At 40.8% G+C, this 21836-nt stretch overlaps 1 protein-coding gene across 1 annotated transcript in view; it reads right to left on the reverse strand.

Annotated features, from left to right (window-relative positions):
- The window catches only part of NCAPG (non-SMC condensin I complex subunit G), a 42293-nt gene that overhangs the window by 1691 nt on the left and 18766 nt on the right, over positions 1-21836 (reverse strand). The window contains exons 9-20 of the mRNA XM_045020031.1: positions 18338-18478; positions 17221-17344; positions 16479-16568; positions 16119-16298; positions 15460-15570; positions 14768-14887; positions 13123-13362; positions 11333-11514; positions 6606-6780; positions 6010-6171; positions 1943-2087; positions 269-361 (exon numbers count right to left, since the gene is read on the reverse strand). Of these exons, the coding sequence (XP_044875966.1) occupies positions 269-361; positions 1943-2087; positions 6010-6171; positions 6606-6780; positions 11333-11514; positions 13123-13362; positions 14768-14887; positions 15460-15570; positions 16119-16298; positions 16479-16568; positions 17221-17344; positions 18338-18478 (1763 nt within the window). The remainder of the gene's footprint in view (positions 1-268; positions 362-1942; positions 2088-6009; positions 6172-6605; positions 6781-11332; positions 11515-13122; positions 13363-14767; positions 14888-15459; positions 15571-16118; positions 16299-16478; positions 16569-17220; positions 17345-18337; positions 18479-21836) is intronic.

A 21836-nucleotide genomic window follows, 5' to 3' on the forward strand; every position in this document is an offset into this window, starting at 1 on the left:
CTTTCATGACACCAGCACTATTGTGTGGTAGTCCAAAAGCAGACTATTTGAAAATGACTATTAAGTCAAGGCTGTTATAGTGATAAAAACTGTTTCATAAACTCTGTCAGAGATCATGTTTTATTTATTTTTTAAAAATATAAAAGGCTTTAAAGCAAATGATGCTACAACAAAGATATTTTTGCTGCAATTCCTATAGGCCTTACTTTAAATTAAAAAAAAATTGTAGCTGTTAATGTTAAGCTACAAAACTTAAGTCATCTCATACCTCTAGTAGCTTTGCTTCTTGTAGATTTCTGCTTTGCAGCTGCATAATCTTTATGTTCATTAACAGGACTTTGATCAACTTTTTTATTCTTTTCTGTGTAACAGAACAGCGTATCAGGCCAATCATAACAGATGTGATCTTTATATACCAATGCTGAAAATAAACTAAACAAACCTCTGCTGTCATTTTTAAACATTTCAGTCATTTTTAAAGTGTGGTTTTCTTTACAGCAGTGTGCTCAAACTTTTCCAGTTGCGTCCCTCCTTACCAGTAATGGAATCTGTCTGCCCCCTCTCCTCCCTCCAATTACTGCACAGCCAAGGCTTCCTTAGCAGTAGATCTTGGGCTAAAGGCGGAGCTGGGGATGGAGACGGAGCATGGCACTCCCTTCCTGCCCTCCCATGGGGGCTTGCCACAGCCCCACACCCTCCTAAATATTCCTCTGCACCCCCCAGGGGGGCACCCCCCACAATTTGAGAACCACTGCTTTACAGGATGCAAGAGCACTCTCTGCAAGAAAATATGTACTGAAATGCAGAATCTCCATTCCTCTTTGTGAGAACGTGACACTGGAAAGAACGAACTATTAGCCAGCAGCAGGCAAAGGCTGTTATCCCACAGCTGGAGGAAGGAGGCAGGGGGGAGGAAGGGAGGGTACACAACCTAAACAAAGGAGTCCCTACCAACTCCCCCTACAGTGAATATGCAAAGATGAAAACAGCTGAAATTGTTATATATATTTTGTGACATCTCTGAATTACATTTATTTTAGTCTATCAGCCCCACTGATAGAGCTTAGTACTCTGAAATAATGGTGTTCAGGCCCTGAAGTAAGTCACTAATAAAGCAGCAGAAAGGAAAAACCAACTGAGTGGTCTTCAAGTCAACTTAAGACAGTTGCTTAGCTATTTAGATAGGAAACGGCTCAAGACCAGTTCCTGGAAGGATTTCTAGACTCCATGTCTGAAGGGTGCTAACAGATCTGGGTTACTGATAGCATAGGAACTGCAAGTGGGCCACCTGCTGCCTAAATGGTACGGAGGGTGGGGAGCTTCTTGCTGCACAACTACTCGTGCAAAGTCTAGCTCCAGATGCATAAGCTAACACTGAGAAGAGACATCACTGCTAACATATCACTCCAATAAAAATTAGTCTGAAAAACATAAGAAATCTCTTTTGAGAAAAACTGCAGATATGAAAAGAACTTGAGTCCAACAAAGCAAGAAAAGGAAAGAAGAACTTGAAAACTAGTGAAAACTTTTAAACTCAGTAGGTTTCCAGGCTAGTTAGTAGACACTAGTATTCAAGAGGTAAGTGACTATTCAAATCTGAAGAAAGCCCACCTGGTTAGTAACATTTATTTGGGAACAGACTGTGCAGAGAATCGCTGATGGAGAAGTGTGTGGCAATTCTCACACAAGAGGAATATGGAAAATGAAAGGGAAAACAGCAGAGAAACAGGTAAAAAAGCTAGAAAAAAACAATAGGTAAAATAGTCCATTTTCAAAAGGGTAAGAATGTACAATTTACAACTTATATTTTTGTTACTTTAAAACTTTTCATTGTAAAGAGAAAGCCTGTATGCGTCTATGTAAAAATATATATATATACCCCACCCCACCCACATTCAAGGACTCGTTTATTCTCCTGTTAGCCATACTTTCACTACATTACCTTCCTCATTTGGATTAACATGCTCAGATGTTGTGGTGCCAGTTTCCTGTTCTACTTCAGAGCAGTCTTTGTCTATATCATTTCCTTTGCTTAAATTTATCTTGAATTTCTCAATCACTCTTTGACACAACTTATCTTTGACCTTCTGTGGGTAGAAATGTTTCATATTAATATTGCTTAATTCTGCAACAGCTCAGTTTCTACATATCTTCTAATACAGGATTATCCACAAAATTCTGGCATTTCTGTATCTGAGAATCATGCACCCCTCAGTATAGCAAATTCGACTAGCACCATATTTTGTATGGAGATATAACACTCTCTAAGTTATGGATACTAACACACAAGGTCAATTATTTAGGAAACAACAGGGTGGATCAGTTTAAAAACCACAGTGGTTACATAGCAATTTAGATCAAGAATAAAAAGACTATATTAGGTCACCAGCATTAATCCTTTGTTCATTTTAGAATTAGTGACCAAAATAAAAGGAAGGCTATTGATCAATAATCTGAATTCTTCAAGATGAGTCCCTGCACATTCACACTAATGGGAGGTGTATCAGCAGTGCAGCAAGCTATTGCAACCTTTGAAAGCAATGCCTGTTGGGGCACCTGGGTGGCTCTGAACATTTCAGAGGAGACCATGTAAGGGCCTGGACCTTCTTGAATCCCATCATAGCTCTGTGATCATACGAGAGCTCCAACCTAAAATCCCCAATTTATTTGGTAAAAACTACAATGTACAAGGCACTAAGAGTATAAATCAAGTATCAGAGGGGTAGCCGTGTTAGTCTGGATCTGTAAAAGCAACAAAGAGTCCTGTGGCACCTTATAGACTAACAGACGTATTGGAGCATGAGCTTTCGGGGGTGAGTACCCACTTCATCGGATGCATAAATGTTTACTGCTGTTAAGACCTAGTAAAGGTTTCAGGTCTACATATAATCTCTGTTGGAAGGAAATGAGGCAGTTGGGCACCCTAGCCCCTTTTATACCCTCACCTTTGGAACATTAAGAGCGGTAGGGATAGGAAGAAGTGCAAGCATCACAATGGGCAGGGCTTCCAGAAGGTTCCATCAATTTGCTGTACTGTGGTGTAAGCAGGGGGCCAACTCACCAACCAGTGTGTCAAATAAAGCTGCCAATAGCAATAGAATGGCTGTCCCTTTCTTCCACGATGGGTTTATTTTTCAAAATCCAAACAGTCCAACTCAAAGCAAAACAGATAAACCAGGTTCTGATGCCTGGCCCTTCCTAAAGCCTCTTCCTCAAAAGGCTTCTGCCACAGCCCACAGCAGATATCTCCAGCCAGATCTTCCACCTAGTTGGTGCAGAGAGCCCTTCCCACCATTCCCTGATCATGGACTTCTGGAAAAGACTTCCTGCTTGCTCGCCTTTTACCTGAGGACAAGGTGACCTACTATCACCTAAGCCCTACTCTCAAACCCCCTACCTGGAAGGCAGCTAGTTAGTAACAGGTGGGACTAAGCCCACATCCCTTAAAAGGGCCATCCCACCCCATGACACACAGGTAATAGTGTAATACCACAATAGTCCTAAAGCCACTCAAAGAAGGCAAATTAGTTCTCATTACTGGGAGGCTAATCTGAGGGGGAAAGGAGTCCAGGAGAGCTGGCTGTATTTTAAAGAAGCCTTATTGAGGGCACAGGAAGAAGCCATCCCGATGTGCAGAAAGAATAGCAAATGTGGCAGACGACCAGCTTGGCTTCACAGAGAAACCTTCAGTGAGCTTAAACACAAAAAGGAAGCTTATAAGAAGTGGAAACTTGGACAGATGACTAGGGAGGAGTATAAAAATACTGTTCGTGCATGCAGGGGTGTAATCAGGAAGGCCAATGCACAATTGGAGTTGCAGCTAGCAAGGGATGTGAAGAGTAACAAGAAGGCTTTCTACAGGTATGTTAGCAACAAGGTGGTCAGGGAAAGTGTGGGACCCTTACTGAATGGGGGAGGCAACCTAGTGCAGATGATCTGGAAAAAGCTGAAATACTCAATGCTTTTTCTGCCTTGGTCTTCACAGACAAGGTTAGCTGCCAGACTGCTGCACTGGGCAGTACAGTATGGGGAGGAGATGAGCAGCCCTCAGTGGTGAAACAACAGGTTAAGGACTATTTTGAAAAGCTGGACATGCACAAGTCCATGGGGCCAGATCTAATGCATCCAAGGATGCTGAGGGAGTTGGCGGATGTGATTACAGAGCCATCTTTGAAAACTCGTGGCCATCGGGGGAGGTCCTGGATGATTGGAAAAGGCAGATACAGTGCTCATCTTTAAAAAAGGGAAGGATAATCTGGGGAACTACAGACCTCTCAGCCTCACCTCAGCCCCTGGAAAAAACATGGAGCAGGTCCTCAAGGAATCCATTTTGCAGCACTTGGAGGAGAAGAAGGTGATCAGGAACAGTCAACATGGAGTCACCAAGGGCAAGTCATGCCTGACCAACCTGATTGCCTTCTATGATGAGATAACAGGCTCTGTGGATATGGGGAAAGCGGTGGAGATGATATATCTTGACTTTAGCAAAGCTTTTGATACGGTTTCCCACAGTATTCTTGCCAGCAAGTAAAAAAAGTATGGATTGGACGAATGGACTATAAGGTGGATATAAAGTTGACTAGATCATCAGGCTCAACAGGTAGTGATCAATGTCTCGATGTCTAGATGTCAGCCGGTATCAAGCGGAGTTCCCCAGGGGTCTGTCCTGGGGCCGGTTTTGTTCAACATCTTCATTAATGATCTGGATGATGGAATGGATTGCACCCTCAGCAAGTTCGCAGATAACACTAAGCTGGGGGGAGAGGCAGATACACTGGAGCATAGGGATAAGGGCCAGAGTGACCTAGACAAACTGGATGATTGGGCTAAAAGAAATCTGATGAGGTTCAACAAGGACAAGTGCAGAGTCCTGCACTTAGGATGGAAGAATCCTATTCTCTGCTACAGGCTGGAGACTGACTGGCTAAGCGGCAGTTCTGCAGAAAAGGACCTGGGGATTACAGTGGACGAACAGCTGGATATGAGTCAACAATGTGCCCTTGTTGCCAAGAAGGCTAACGGCATATTGGGCTGCATTAGTAGGAGCACTGCCAGCAGATCGAGGGAAGTGATTATTGTTCTCTAGTGAGCACTGGTGAGGCCACATTTGGAGTATTGCGTCCAGTTTTGCCCCTCCCCCCCACAATAGAAAGGATGTGGACAAATTGGAGAGATCCCAGTGGAGGGCAACAAAAATGATTAGGGGGCTGTGGCACATGATTTATGAAGAGAGGCTGAGGGAACTGGGCTTATTTAGTCTGCAGAAGAGAAGAGTGGGGGGGATTTGATAGCAGCCTTCAACCACCTGAAGGGATGGTTCCAGAGAGGATGGTGCTTGGCTGTTCTCAGTGGTGGCAGATGACAGAACAAGGAGCAATGGTCTCAAGCTGCAGTGCGGGAGGTCTAGGTTAGACATTAGGAAAACCTATTTCACTCGGAGGGTGGTGAAGCACTGGAATGGGTTACCTAGAGAGGTGGTGGAATCTCCGTCTTTAGAAGTTTTTAGGGCCTGGCCTGACAAAGCCCTGGCTGGGATGATTTAGTTGGCCCAGTTTTGAGCAGGGTTGGACTAGATGACTTCCTGAGGTCTCTTCCAACCCTAATCTTCTATGATTCTATTCTATAGTCCAAGTTGTAAAGGACTATCTTCAATTTTATTTACATGTGATAAAACAAGCTGCAGCACATCTATCATGGACCTTACTGTGATGACATGAAAAACATGGCATGTTGCTTCAACTTATTGCACTGGTTGAAATGGTTCATTGTATTTTAACAACATAGTTCATAGTGATCTCAGCCCACAAATTAACTCATTTTTAATTAGATTTGTTTAAAATATAAATATCCTGATTAAAACAAAAATTCCATCCTGATTAGTATTAAGTTTACACAGATTCTTTGTTAAATAACTAAAAAATAAACCATGGAATACTACTGGGATACTAAATTTTTAGCTATTAAAAAGGTACCAAGAGCAATGTAACAATTTATTTGTATACTACCTACCTCAAGGATCTCGTCAAGTAGAACCAGAAGATCTTTTGTGAAATATTTGCTAAGTTCTAATGAACTCAAGGCTTTCGCATAAATACGAACATCTGGTGCAGTTGGGTCTATCAAGATCTCATTGCAGATTTTCACGGCTAAGCTATCATGCACTGTTAAATCCTGGAAAAATTGTAAGAATATTCTGAAAGTTGGTTGAAAGTTATTTACATGAGAAGACCATGTAATGTGCCTAACATAAGTATCCAATCAGCTATGTTAAATGGCAAAAAGTTAAGTTTCTCAAAAAGCAGCATTTTAAGCATGTGTGCCAATTTATGTATGTGCGCGCGCGCGCACACACACACACACACACACACACAGAGGAGGGAGCAAACAATAAGTGATGGCAAATTAAGTTAGGTGGTGTTGCTTTAACCACATGAGAAAACAGCAAGCTAGAGACAGGTCACTTGGGATGATCTCTCTCCTTCCCTCTTATGCAGAAGCCTCAAAGGGAGAAATCTTCACAGAGTGATAGCAGTGGCTGGGTTGTTGGGATGCAATCTCTAGCCACAAACATCAAAGTAGCACCCCATCAACCACAATCTACATACTTGGTAATCCTGGGACTTTTTGGCCTGAGGATTCAATCCACTTGGTCTTGTCAGGTCCAGTAACAGTTCAGAAACATTAGCAATATCTACTTCAGCCAAAGGTGAAGATGCAGGAGCATTAAAGAGTGTTCGCAGAGTTGGAAGAAAGGCTTCCTCAAAACATTCCTGATTAGTCCTGTTTTAAAAGAGGCAAATGCTAGTAACACAATATGAAAATGTGATCAGAAGTTCATCACAGCTGCAGGTCAGAACTAGCACTGTTTTGTGGGGCCTCAATAGACCCAAACCTTCCAATCCCATCCTAAGGATTGAGGCCCGCCATGGACCAGGGGTCCTGTCTGTTTGCTGGATCAGGAAGAAGGCCCTGAGCCAGTTTAAAACCAGGTTATTTATCCAACAATCCTTTATCTGTTGGTCCCTGAAGAATCCGGTTTGCAACTCTCCAGAGTGCGGGGGCAGAGGAGGGTGGCTTCAAAGGGATGATAACCAAGGAAGTACATTAGCATCCCCCTATTAGAGAAGGTACATTCAATGCCACAATAGCACATACACAATTGCATTTTTAATAGTGCTGACTCTGGAACAAAGAATGACCGTCACTTGGTGGGATATACCGTAAGACTAATGTTCAAAGATAAAGATTTCAAACTCCTCTTGCCAATATAACTGCAACCAGAGAATGTGTCTCAATAAAACCAGATAACCTGCTCACGTGTAGAAGAACTAATCAGAGGTCAGAGCCCATTATTCCAGATTGGGGGACACTGAAGACATATATCCTAGTTTCACTTTGATACTGGACTCAACAGAAGTTAAGTGAAAAATTATCCTCTCAATAAAGTGACTTATTCCTGCTCTTGACAGAGTGGCGATAGGAAATTAAGGGTTTTTCCCCCACCACAATTTCCCTCTCCCCATCCCCAATTCATTCAACTGGGGATGCAGTAGCAATCTGTAGTCCAACAGAAACTTTAAATTCTATTTTTTACAATAAAAAGTGATTAGTAACTATTTAATATTCCCAATTTAGCTTTTACACTAGCTAGCCACAAACTGCCACTCAAAGAGTAGCCAGTCATATTTTTTCAGTGGCAGAGAAGGGAAGGAGGAGAATTTAAGTCTTCCACATTTTTGTTGTGTTTATTTAAACCTCACCTTTCCCTCTCCCGCATCAACCTCCTTCTGCCCCACAAAAACAAATACCCTGCACTGAAAATCCTGAATCTGCTAATTTAATTATTTAAAACAGGAGCCCAACTGTTTCCTCTACACAGCTGCTGAGCACTAAGGTCAGTTTGTCAGTTTCCTTTTGAAGTTCCACTGCTAGTGTTCCTTCAGTGACACTTCAATGCCTGGCTGCAGTGCTCAGCAGCATAAACAAGTAAAAATAATTCTGTTTATATTATTTCTTCCTTAAGAAATTCAATAAAGAGTTGGATCAGAGCTCCCAAAGCAGTTTCACAGGCAGCAGTAAAAACAGATTTAGGAGAGGGGAAAGAAAAGGACAAAAGGAGATAAAAGGGAATTTCAAAAGACTAGAAGAGATTTATTTCACTGCAACCCTCCAACCCTAACTGCACCTCTTAAACATCGGCACAGTTATCTCACTGTCATAGTAATCTATGCACAGACAGAGGAATCTGTTGACTCAGTTAAAGATCATTTCTATGATCCATTGGAACATCTAGTATACACAGTCCCTCCACATGATAATCTCATGATCCTGGGTGACCTAAATGCAGTTACTGGCTCCCTGCAAACTGGATTTGAACAGGTCATTGGTCATTATGGTTCAGGGACACCCAATGATAATTCTCACCACTTGCTTATATTCTGTGCCTCCCAGAATCTTTCCATTCTTGGGTTATGGTTCAAGTGGCGACGCATACATCAGATGTCATGGATCTCTCACGATGGCGTCAATCAGACGGAGTTGGACCACATCATTACACACGATAGCTGTCTCTTCGCCTCCTGTAGAGTATATCGTGGTGCGGAATGCACAGCAAAAACAAATCACCTTCTAGTGGTCGCCCATATGGTGTAGATGCTCCAATGAACAGGTAAATCCTCCGCGATGATGATGAAGTTTAATATTGACGCACTCCATGTGCCAAGTTTAGCCAACAGGTTTTGTCTTGACATCAGCAACAGATTCTCAGCTCTAGCTAATCTGCCAGATGACGTGGAGGTTCCCTGGTCCCCGTTCACTTCTACCCTCAACCAATCTGCTGAGTAGACGATTGGCTATAGGCATCCAGCACACCGACCATGGCTATCAGAGAAGGCCTTCCAGATAATGAAATTGAAGGCTGCAGCCCGCCAGTGTGATAAGCACACTTGTAATCAGCTGAAGTGAAAATTTAACACCCTAGAACTCCACCATTGCAAGGCATATTATAACCAAGTGGTGGATGATGTCGAATTTGGCTTAGCCGGGGGCGACTTGAAGCCAGCATTTTGTGCCATTCGCAACCTCAGCAGTCAAGAGGTAGTCATTACAAAAATGGCATCCTGAACGACATGTCATCGCATGATGACATTCTCTCACACTGGGTGGAACATTATCACAGTGTCCTGAACCATCCTCCAGCTGCCGCTTGTTCAGTGCTGGATGATCTGGTAGTCACTGTGGATCCGGATCCAGACATTTGTACTGATGCACCGACATTGGATGAAGTGAAGTGTGCCATCTCTAAACTGAAAAACGGACGTGCAGGCAGTGCTGATGGCATCCCCTCAGAGCAGCTACACTGCGCTATTAATCCTGGAGCAGAATCACTTCTGGCCATCTTTCATCTGGTGTGGAGAACTGGAACCCTGCCAACTGCCTGGAAGGACAGTATTGTGATCTCACTCTAAGGGCAAGGGACCGCGCAGTGAATGCAAGAGCTACAGGCCGATCACCATGCTCTCAGTTCCAGGGAAGGTGTTTTTGCATGTTTTGCTGGCATGCCTGGAGTCTTTGCTACATTGGAAGCATCATCCTCAACAGTCAGGTTTTACAAGGAACAGGTTCACGTTAGATGCCATTTTGGCCCTTCGCTTGTTGTCGGCGATACATCGTGAGTTCAGGAAGCCCCTGCATGTAGCGTACATTGATCTTAAGGCTGCATTTGATTCAGTAGACCGTGTCACCTTATGGAAGGCCTTAAAGGGCGTAGGTGTCCTTACCACTCTGCTGGACTTTATTAGAGAGGTGCATAAATGGAACCACTACCCGTGTTAGTCTGAGGAACCGGATGTCAGCACCTTTTAAATCAGTATCTGGTATTAGGCAGAGTTGCATTCTGGCCCCTGCACTCCTTTGTCAGGCAATGGATTCCATAATGCAGCATTCCGTCAGGTCCATAGGCATTGAAATCGGTGATTTCTCACTCACAGACCTTGACTATGCTGCTGATGTTCATTTAGTACAGAGCCCCAACAGGTTTCGTGAGGCACTCCAGCATGTGGAGAAGGAGTCAGATAAGATTGATCTCCATGTTTCATGGTCAAAGACAAAACTGCAAAATTTAGGACCAGGTCCACCAGCGACTCCAATCTCTTTGAACAACAAAACACAGTTTCCATCTTTTTCTATCTGGGTTCTATACTTATCGGCTCCTCCAATTCTCACACAGAGGTTCTCCATTGGATTGGCATCACAGCATCTGCCATGGGCCGTTTACAATGGATATGGAATCAACATCATCTTAGTATGACAACCAAGTTCAGGATTTATTCGAGCTGTATCTTTCCCATACTGTTGTAGGGCTGCGAAACATGGACACTACACCGCGCAGACTGGACAAAGCTGGAGACTTTCCACACAGAATGTCAATGTTGTATACTGGGCATACAGTGGAATGACTTCATTTGTAATGCAGATGTTTATGGTTGTTCAGGTCTACAGATTACTAGGGCCATTGTTCGCAGGCGGCACCTCATGCTTTTTGGACACGTCGCAAGTGTGCCACAAGGCGTTCCAGCGAACACCGTTCTCCGGGTAGCTTGTAAAATCCGGGATAAAATTCCACCAACTGAGGGGTGGAGGCAGCCCAGAGGCAGACCCCCTATTACATGGCTTCATCAAGTCTGTTCTGATGTTGCACACTCTGGCCGTCAAGCCTTTGTGGTTGTGCAGGAATGGGCCAAATGGCGAATGGTCATTACGGCCGACTGTCTGGCTAAGCGTTGAAGAACCGTCCATTAAAAAAAAATGGAGGTGTGGATTTTATTTCTAGGTATGTCCCAGATGTAACCAAAACAGTGGAGTGATCAGTGTTGATAGCCACATACTAGTGCAGTGCAAAGGAATAAATTAATCTTCTTGTGCAAACAGACACACACTATTACTATTTTAACTCTCTCAAGAGGGAGCATGAAAATGATCACCGTACCTTCTTAGGAGGCTGTAAATTAAGCCTTTAAACACATAGTTAGGCACTTAAACGTGCCCCGATTTCAGAGTCGTTGAGATGCAAAACTCCCAATGAAGTAAATGAGAACTGCAGGTGCTCAGACCTACTGAAAAATTAGGCCATTTATTTAGGTGTCTGATTTTAAGTACTCAGGTTCGACAATGCTGTCCTTACTTTCTTAGGCTACTGTATCATAGTTACGTAATACACCCCACATACAAAACTTATGGGAATCACAAGAACAAAATCAGTTAAAACTACAACCTAGAAAAGAAAGAAAAAACCAATATATGATTTCAACATCAGATTTTAAAAAGCTCATACCTATTTGCATAAGCAAATAAAGGGAAGAAAACTCCCAGACAGTGTCTAAGTTGAGTATCCTCTTCTGTCACTGGATTATACCACAACAAAATGAGACGAGAAAGAAGTTTGGCACTAATTAACCTCCCAGAGAACATCAACTTGGCCAGGCCTTCCGCAGCTTCTGTCCTGAGTTCTGAAAACTTAAGTAAAGAAAGACTGGATCAGAGACAGAAGTACAGTCCTTTGACTGATACACATTAGTTAATTGAAAAGTAAAGCCCCAATCTTACACTGAGATTCATGTGGATACATGCCTACACCGCTGACAACCTCCATGCAGGCTCAGAGTTGCATCCTTAGTGTCAGTGAAACTCTTAAAATACCAGACTCTTGTAAGTTACTGTAACTGTAAAATGAATGATATCCAAATCTACACTAATAGAATTCAGGAGCCTCAAATCTCTATCATGAAACCTACAGATAACATAATGGAAAAATAAAAACTTCTTAGCTTCCAATCCATTTCCAACCCAGTTAAAAGTGAAAAAGGCTTTTCACTCACTAGTGAAAAAATGGATTTCAGAACACACAACTTTGCTACAACAATCCTGCCATTTCATTGCTCTTGCACAGCTACGAAAGGCATGGAGGATTGACAGTTTCAGTAATGCCGAGGATGTAGTTAATCATACTTCTTTGTAAGTTGCCAAATACTCAAACACTAGTAGTTTGCATCCATTTCTCCTTATTTCGTTCAAACTCTCACTGATGAGGCTTCAGATTTGCCCTTATCCATCTACTTACAGCGTTTCAAAAAGTTTGTGAGCGGTTTCCCAAAAGGAAGGAAGGAGACCAGTAGGTCCAAAGTAGGAGCCAGTTTTCAAGACAAGTCCCAATATATTTATCCTAAGACTACTTACAAGAAGGCTACCATGGTGAAAAAGCCAAATCACACAAGGTGACCAAGATCCAAAAGTAGCTTAATGAAAATTTAATATAAAACAGAAAATAATAATGAGGAATACAATCCATCAAAAGGCTCATACACCTTTTTTTTTTTCCTTACAAAGGTCACAATTTGATGTTTTCAGAAAGCACTGGGTATAGAATTGTAACTGAAACAAAACCACTGAAAACCTGCGGGAGATGCCTAGTTAGTGCCATGAGTTACGTGGGAGGGTAGCAGAGACCAGGAACAGAATACTACAACTCCAAAACCAGACCCAGTGAACTCACAATGGCAGCTTTAACTCCTCCAAGAGTGATGAAGTAATTTCCCCCTCTTGCAAAGTACAGAAAACAGTTTATAAAAATGGATTGGAGTAGTGTTTAAAATAGTCTGTTCCAGTATAGATACTACTGTATTCACATGGATATCCTTGTTATTACAAGCTGTTCTAGTTATTATTAATTATTTAAATGGAGCTATGCCAATTTACACCACCCTAGAAGCTAGCCTAATGACCTTTCATGGGAAAATAAAGTTATCTGGGTCATAAAAGAATGTCGCTCATATTTTCACCAGGAGTAATATGGAGTTTTCTAAAGAAACCATGGAAGAACAGCAGCTCTATTTATAGACTTCTGTGCAGTACTCAACAGTGCACATGCAATTTTCATTCATATTTAAATCTATAAGCAGTTCCTGAAATATCTCAATACACTGGGCATCTGATCCAAGAATATAAACATACAGAAGTGTTTGGGAAGAAAGTAAGATTACTTATGAACAATTATATACAAATTTTTACTTTTGTAACAAAAAAGATATAGAAGAGCGGACTGATGGCATTTCATAAATAACTTACCTCGCTGTCTAAGAAACTGGAAAGAAGTTGTAGGAGGTTGTGAACAGTGGCAGTCTCTTCTTCCAACTCTTTTATTTTAGTCTCCTCCTCTTCACAATCTCTATTTCTAATCTCTGTTTCTTCACTGTGAGAATTATTGTCTTTTTTTGCTTTGAATGTTTCTATCCCAAATAACATCAGCTGGTCAAAGACTGCCTTTAAAGCACTTCGCTTTACCTTAATATCATCAATTTGTAAAACCTAGGTTTTGTAGATGGGGGGGAAAAGATGTATAGTACTATGGTACATCACTCAATTAAAACAATATTTAACTCCTAAATCAGTGACTGAGATTACCCAAAGATCACACAACAATTCACCTAAACTAAGTGGAATCCCCCCAAACTTTAGAACAGTATGAAAAAGAAACCTGAGCGCTCAAATATGAACCCAAGTATGGAATAAAATCTGAGGTTGAACTATATAAGATTATTCATTCAGCTCCAGCTATGCAATCAGCCTACTTCGTTCAGTTCAAAACTGTGCAGCACTATTTATAGCTGTTTCAATTGGGGATGTCATCCTGATCCAAATGGGAGGCCTTATCCCATGTATTCTTACTGTCCTATTGTGTCTATTTTGGAAGCAATAATAAAAAAATCAAACTTATTTGGACTCTGCTAACTCCCAAATGCCCAAATCATAATCTGGACCCCACTCTGCTGAGTACTATTAACGTAAAACAATAATCCCTGTCCCAAACAGTTTGCAGTCTAATTTGAAAGCAGATGCAACAGGTAATGAAATGGTAATAAATTCAAATAGTTGCATAAATTAGTCTAATCTGAAAGAAGACACACATACCTAAGAGTAACATTTTCCAGAGTGACTTCACCTTAAGCTCCATTTTCTATAGTGATTTAGGAGTCTAAGTCTCACTAAAAGTCAATGGGATTTAGGCTCCTAAGTACCTATGTCACTTTTGACAATTTTACCCTAAATTCCCTTGGTCAGTGACTATATTGTCCTGTGTGTTTGTCAACACCTAATACAATGGGTCACTTATTTTGATAAGGGCCTTTAGATGCTACTACAGTACAAACAAATAAATAAATAAGAATGTTATAAATAAATAAATAACGGTTCAAGAAACCCATCTGCTATTGTCCATGTGACTCTAGAGGCCTTAGGTTTGATTTAAGCTCCTTTTGTTTTGCCCTGAACTCGGGGGGAAAAAAGGAGAGCCCCAACTATGAAGCATTTTCCATGCCATGGACATATGCAACTTGCGTTTGGGAAAAAAAGTGCCGAGAAGACCACCTAGAGCTGCCACATAATGCCCAAGATAGGACAAAAAGAAGAAAGTCACAAATATTATGAATTAAGCTTCTCAGCATCTTGTACTGAAGTACCCCATTTTGCAGGTGAGGAAAACTGAGGCAGAGAGAAGTTAGATCAATCAGCATAAGTCAAGTGTATGTGGCAGAGCTGGGATGTAAGCCACATATATATTTCACTATTTTTTAAATCTTCAACCAACACAGCTGAAGTCCTATATACAGTAGGTACTATTTTATTTAGAATTATGTGCCACAACTACAAGACCAATTTTATTCACAAAGTCACAGCCAAACAACCCAATTCTTATCACTAAGAACATTTTTACCTGTAGCAGCAATGCAAGGTGTTGACTAGCAAAGTCTTTGTTCTGCAGGGCACAGCAACCCAAACATAAAACTGCCATGTTTCTTACAGCTGGATGGACATTAGTTATTCCAGGAAGTATCTAAAAATAATAATTTGATTCTTTGTGATTAAAATGTAAATATTGGAACAAAATAATTGCTATGACATGTTTGAAAACAAGTTATTAGAAAGTAAAATGTTGAGAGACCTAGAGTGCAACATATTCACGTGTGCTTTTGTACCTAGTGAGTGAGCCAACTCCCGACCCGCCTGCGGCTTACCCTGACGGCCGGGAGCCAAAGTTTTCCAACCCCTGAAATGTAGGGTCGGCTTATGAAAGGGTCATACAGTTTTTGCTATTTTTAACCTACCCATTTTGGGGGGTGGCTTATAAACCAATGGGTTAATGAACAAGTATATACGGTAGCTTATAAAAAAATACAAAAATACATCACACGCAAAACACAAAAGCAGAGACTGAGATGTTAACAGAGAAGATGAGACACCCATATATACACAAAGAAATTGACAACTACACGAAATGTAGTGTGAAGATGCATTACAAGAACTACACCATTTTCCATTATACTTAAAAATGTTTCTATTTTCATTTTATTTTTTCTATTTTCTATCTTTTATACTTGTAAAGTTGTACTACTTATTGCCACATACCAAGGATTCAATGATCCCATTCATTGTTGGGCCTATTTCTTTAGAAAGGGCCATCTGCTTGAGGAGTTCATAACACATCAGTAAACACTTCAGGAGTGTTTCAGGATCATTCTTTAAGAAGAGAAAAAGATTTTCTTTATCAGGAATGGGAGAAAGAAAAACAAACAGATAATCATGTCTTTCTATGCAAGCAAAATGTTCTCTTTACACTACATTCTCATTATCAAAGAATGCTATATCCACCTACAGGACTGAAAATGAAATAGAACTACAGTTAGTTGAATTTGTGGTTCATTTGTCATTAATTTTCACTTAAAGCTAGGAGCACTTAGGTAGGATAAAACCCCTTTTTTAAAACAGAGTTTTAATTATATCCTCAAAGTACATAAACTGCACAAAACAGCAGTTATATTGTAGAGCATTTTTGATAGAGTACATTATAATTTACATTTGAAGTTCAAATGCAAAACACTGACAACTGGATGAAAAACAATGAAATGCCTATTAACAGCTTCAAAAGAAAATTATATAAGACACAGGCCTGTTCACCAGTTGGTTGAAAACCAAAGTGAACTAAAATATCACTGATATAAAAACATAACCAGCACTTTGGGGGGAGGGGGGGAAGGAGAGAAGAGAGGAAAAAAAGGAAGTAGAACCTTCTCCACGCGTATTTCTTTAATTTCAGGCTGTTCTGCTTCTTTTATCAGATCACTCTTGATGCATTCCAGCTCTCTTATTTTCTCTTTTAACACCAATGCACGATTAAAATCCTGCAGAGTAATACATTCCTCCAAAGCTTCTTTTGTTTCCAAAAGTTTCACTTTTAATTCAGCCAGCTAAATACACAGAAAATGAAAGTCACAACATTGTAACTAATTTTTATTAGCTGTAAAATAAATGATAGACTATCTAAATCAGTCAGTAGCACATATATACAAAGTGTGCGGTCTGTAAAAGTACATAAAATTAAATAGCCACTGTATCCATTTCCTGTAAGTTACCTAAAATTCATTTACCTTAAGTTGTTGCTTTCTTATTTCAGCTGCATCTATAGGAGTGTCAACTGTTACAATGGGCTCACGAACCTCTGAGATAATTTCTGCAACCTAATATTGGAGGCAAAAGTTATTGCTGTTAACACCGCTTGTTGTCATTGGTCTGACTCTCAGATCCTATGGACATATATACCTGGACTTTCAACATTAAAAAAGTGCCATCCCTCTGCATAAATCCTGAGCTTTCATTCAGATTTCTTTAGTAGATAAAACTACTACAATAAATCCCCAAAAGATTAGTGACACTTTTTGCCAATATACTGCCCTACCATGCAAGAGGTCTAGAATTTCCTGATAGCTAGCTGAGTCTGGAAATGTGATAGAAAGGACTGATGCCTTCAGGAGTAAGAGGAGTAAGGGCCTGTGAATGTTCTGGTCAAAACTGGTTGAGATCTGCCAAGTTATGAGACATTAAATACTGCAGTTTGTGAAAGGGCACCACTTTTTAAGTTTAGTGGTATTTTCAAAAACAATCCATCAATGTTTAGAAATCATACATTCTAGATTGTGGGTGTGCACATGGCTTATTTAACTTCAGAGTTCACATCTCTTAGGGTGGATGGTGAAAATGAGACAAGGCTGGAAGAGAGGACCAGAATGGCATGTTTTTGCAGAAGTAACTATAGTGGTTGCTGCCACTTCCATTACAATAATCTGTCAAGGCTGTCTGTCACATGGCCTAGAAACAAATAAAACTACTTACAGTATGAATTCTCCTGTCATCATCTTTGAGAATGCTGAGCAATCTCTCGACAAGGGAAGATATAAGGGATGTTGAAGTAGTAGGGAGAATAAGAATCTCCTGCAAGACGGCCAGTAAACGCTTCCTATGTTTTTTAAAAAAAAGTAAAGTTTAAATTACACCCTCCTTTCTTAAAATACTGGGGAAACACTCAATAGCTAAGATTTAATCTACTTTATTTATTTTGAAATACATTTGCTAGCAAAGTACTAGATTGTTCTTAGCTGAACACTAATGAATTATTCAATTTTTTTGAACTCAGTATTATTTTCTTCTGCTTTTACCAGATGACACCAAATTTTCTATGAAGTGTGACCTATTATCTAAATAAAAGTGAGGGGGTAGGAACACTCATTGTTTATAATTAGTGAAGAACACTTCTATTTAAGTTCTTTAATTAAAAACTCACATCTTTCCAGATGCAAAATGTCTTAACTAGTCTAATAGTACAAAACAACTTTATTCCTTCAATTGCCTGCACAATGCAGTAAACCAAAACAAGACTGTCACATTGACAATATTAATTAATGTGCAATTGTATCTGGAAAAAGGAAAAATGTGACATTGTGGGTTTTCAAGCTTATTCTCTCTCAATAACTTCCATGTCAAGTTTGCTCAAGTTGCAGGTAAAAAGATGGTTTTAATGTATCAATTAAAATAGTAAAATCTGCTTGAGATCTAAAATGGAATCTATGCCTTTTTCTGTCTGATATCACAATTCATGAAGAGGCTGTTTACTTAGAACTTAGTCAACAATTCTGATGATTATGAGCAAGTCAGAATGGAAAATAAATGAATTCACTCTCCCACAGTGGTACTAGGTCTGCATTAATAACAGAAGTATTTTAAATGTATTGTTTCACTGAAGTAAGCAGCTAGGACTCTGAATATACTCAGAAGCAATCCTGTTAAGCAAGGTGAGGCCATTTTTGCAACCAGCATAGAACTGTAATATTTTGACTGGCTGACATTTTTTTCTTTAAAGTACATTCTAGATGTAAGCAAGCGGGTTTCCATAGTAAAGGCCAAGAAGTCAGTAAAACAAACCTGTACATGCATACAATTTTACAAAGCTTACCTTCCTCCCTCTTCAGTAGTATCCATGCAGCCTATAATAAGAATCAACTGCTGACCTATAAATTCTTTTGTCAGCAAGTTTTCAATACAGGAAAAATCTTCCCTTTGTTCTTCACTCAGAACTGGCATGTTCTGAAGGTAACTGAACACAAAGGACAGTCATCATTAAATGCAGTATCTCTGTTGCAAAGTCAAAATACAAATGTGTTCCTTCCTACTTCTGTGTAACAAAAGGTTACATCTTTTACTATCACAATACATTAATGATAAAACATTTGAAGTTCATTCTTCATGTATTTTCTTTTTGAAGATTTATACAATTCTGGATGAACATTTATAAGACATGCAAATAAAACAGCTTAAATGTATGAAATCCACAAAAAACTACATTGAGACCTCTATAAATGTTAGAAGCAGAAAATGAAAAAAGTTCATTTTGCATATGCAAGCTTAATTCTGCCTTGTGTGTAGGCATAACCATCTTTAAATACATATGCACCATTTCTCAAATAAATGAGCAATTTAAAAAGAAGGAAAAAAAAGATTTAGTATAACTATAGCATTGAATACCGCATACCAGATATACCGAGTCTAAGAAAGTAATTTATATGAGAAGTACCCAGTAAGCCATTCTAACAAACACCACAGAGTAACACTGAAAATTTGCTGGCAAAGATGGGTAGTCCATATTCACAAGGAGAAATGTATCTTTGGTCATTTCCTGACTTTCTGGAACCCGTGCTTCTCTACATTTTTATTCCTTGGCTACGCACACATGTTCTGCAGAGCATTCCTTAGCATCAAAAGAAAACTTGATGAACAGTATAGGTCACAAAGTGTGATTTTCAACAACTTAAGTCAAATCCAAACATTTTCTCCAGAACACATAGGCATTTTTCAGTAAAGGCTATTTTTATGCCAAATACTAAGTCTTAAACTTCCTAAATCTAATCATTTCAGTGCTAGCTCTACTAAAGAAAATAATTTTAAGAATTTCTTTATAATGGGGTAAGTGTCTCCCCATCCTGCAATACACACTTTCCTCATACTCAAATGTCTGAACCATTTTTCCCCCTCAAAAACTTTAAAAAATTGTGAAAAAAATCAAGGATAAAGTATTTTTTGCCTGGAGAACAACCGTTACAAAGAAAACACTTCTGAAGAAATTGTGATTCAATTAAAAGATCTTCTCTCTCTCTTACAGACATTACAAAAAGAGGAAGACAAATATTTTTTAAATTGTTTGCAGCTTTGTATTTATGTCATTCCCTAGGACTCATTTGGGATCATTCAGTTACAGACCTTCACAAGTTAGAGCTTAGAGCATGGATAAGGGCAGCATAGTCCAAACTAAAGTTATATTTTAAAACAATTCATAACAGATTTAACATGTTGTAGCACAGGTGGCCGGTATAATAGGCGTGGGGAGGCTAAACCCACCCTAAGCCAACCCCTGCTCTGCCCTCTCCCCAATGTCAGTGCCCAAGAAGGAACTCAGCTCTGCTGTCATCTGGAGGCCTGGTGCTAGAGGTGGACTGGTGCTGGGGGCCTGGCACTAGCGTGGCCCGGCAGCCCAGTGCTGGTGCCAGCCAGGGGCCTGGGACAGTTCGGCCAGGGCTCCTTTGGCTGTGGAGGGAAGGGTGGCCACTTGGGGCTCCAGTGGTCAAGGAGTAGGAGTGGGACCTTGAGTGCAAGGGTAGGGGCCACATGGCTAGCCACCCAGAAGGAGGGGCTCACGCGTCGCCCATGTGCTGTAGTTTAGGTTTTCCAAAACCCATACTAATAAGACCAGGGAGTAGTGAAAGGGTGGGAGGACACTTTAAACCAACAGCTGCACAAATTATAACACAAGATGTAAAAGAAGAGGGTGCAACTATTTTTCTGATTGTGTTCCATGGGGACCATTCAGAACCTGAAACCATTGCAAAATTCAGCTCCCTGCTTATTAAGCAATTTCATGCCAAAAGCACCTGTGCTCCATGATCTATACTGGCTGCTAACTAATTTATTGGCGAAATTTAAAGTTACCCCTTTGAGACCTAAATCATTTAAATTACAGGGGTCTCTCTGTGAAGGATCTAACACTGTGGAACTCACTCCCCGTCCTGTGTCTCAAAACCTAGATTATCTTATTCCAGTCTTTTCCTGGTGGGGAGAAGACAGAAAGGGTTTGAAGAACATTGTCAGGAAGGAAGGAAAAAGTCCTTTATGGCCTCTTAAATTAAAATGTACATGTCATTATTTTACACCCAACATACTGGATTAGTGCTTTTATAAATATGAATAAATTTAATAATCTGACATCTATAAAGTTCAAAAAGCATGTTAGCAGCATCCTTTCTCTGTCTGAAGTTCCCTGCCTCATTTACCACACAGTTGTCAATTTCTGCAACAAATGAGGCAGGGGTCCTACAGACAAAGCCTAATTCACCACACATCCCAGATCACATTCCATCTTGTGCACTTAAAGAAGCAGGGGTCCTGTGTAAAAATTAGTATGTGATCAAGTAAAGACTGTGTCATAATGCATACGCACAAAGGACTAAACTAAGGTTGCACAGAAACCCTAAATCTGGCATTTCCTAATTTCTGAGGTCTTGACTTTGAAACCTTTTAATAAGGGTTTTCTGGAATGTTTAAAGATGTTTAATTTACTCCTGGGGAAATTCTGCACCTCTGCGCATGCACAGAATTCATGACTCCTATAGATTTTTTTTTCTCCACAGAATACTACATTCTGATGGCGAGGCGCCGCAATTACTCCTTTCGCCTGCCAGAGGCTGCTGTGGCACCAGAAAAGAGGACAGACGGCTCACAAGTTGGCGCAGTCAGCCATGGAGAGGAAGAGAGCAGAGGCTGCTTTTCTCACAGCAACATGTAAGGCCAGGTTAGCAAGAACAGTATATGGGGGTGTAACAGGGTGCTGGCCAGGAGATCCTGAGCCAGGCCCCTGTTAGCCCAGCTCCAATTAAGAAATATTAATTGGGGCTGCCTGACTAGGCCATGTCAAATTGCTAGAAGAGAAGCACTTGCGGGCCTCATTATCCAGGGAGCTATAGAAGGCTGGCAGGAAGGAACTGAAGGGGGGGTGGGGGGGAAGAGAAAGGAAAGGGAGGAGCCCAAGGCTGTGCATCCCTGCTGGCTGGAGAAGCTAGCTGTCCCCCAGATTGCTGGTTTGGAGCAGACTGTAAATAGCAGGTGGTGGGAGCTGACACTGAAAATAAAAAGCACTGGTGATTGCACTCAGAAGGGGTCTCTGGCTGATTTGTTGCGAGGGGAAGCGAAGGCCTTGTTACAGGGGGGCACAGACAGAGCAGGGCACACGGGGCTGCTGGATGGTCACCTAGACTGGCGTTCAGAAGGGCTAGTGGGAGGGACAGACTGGAGTAAGAGTACAGGAGCTAGTGGGGTGACAGCATTGAGCCGGGGCTGAATGGGAGTGTGGTGCAGGGACACATGGGCCCTGGGGGAAGAAGGTGCAGGGAGAGATGGGGGTGAGA

The sequence above is a fragment of the Mauremys mutica genome, chromosome 5 (genome assembly GCF_020497125.1).
Source record: "Mauremys mutica isolate MM-2020 ecotype Southern chromosome 5, ASM2049712v1, whole genome shotgun sequence".
Taxonomy (NCBI): Eukaryota; Metazoa; Chordata; order Testudines; family Geoemydidae; genus Mauremys; species Mauremys mutica.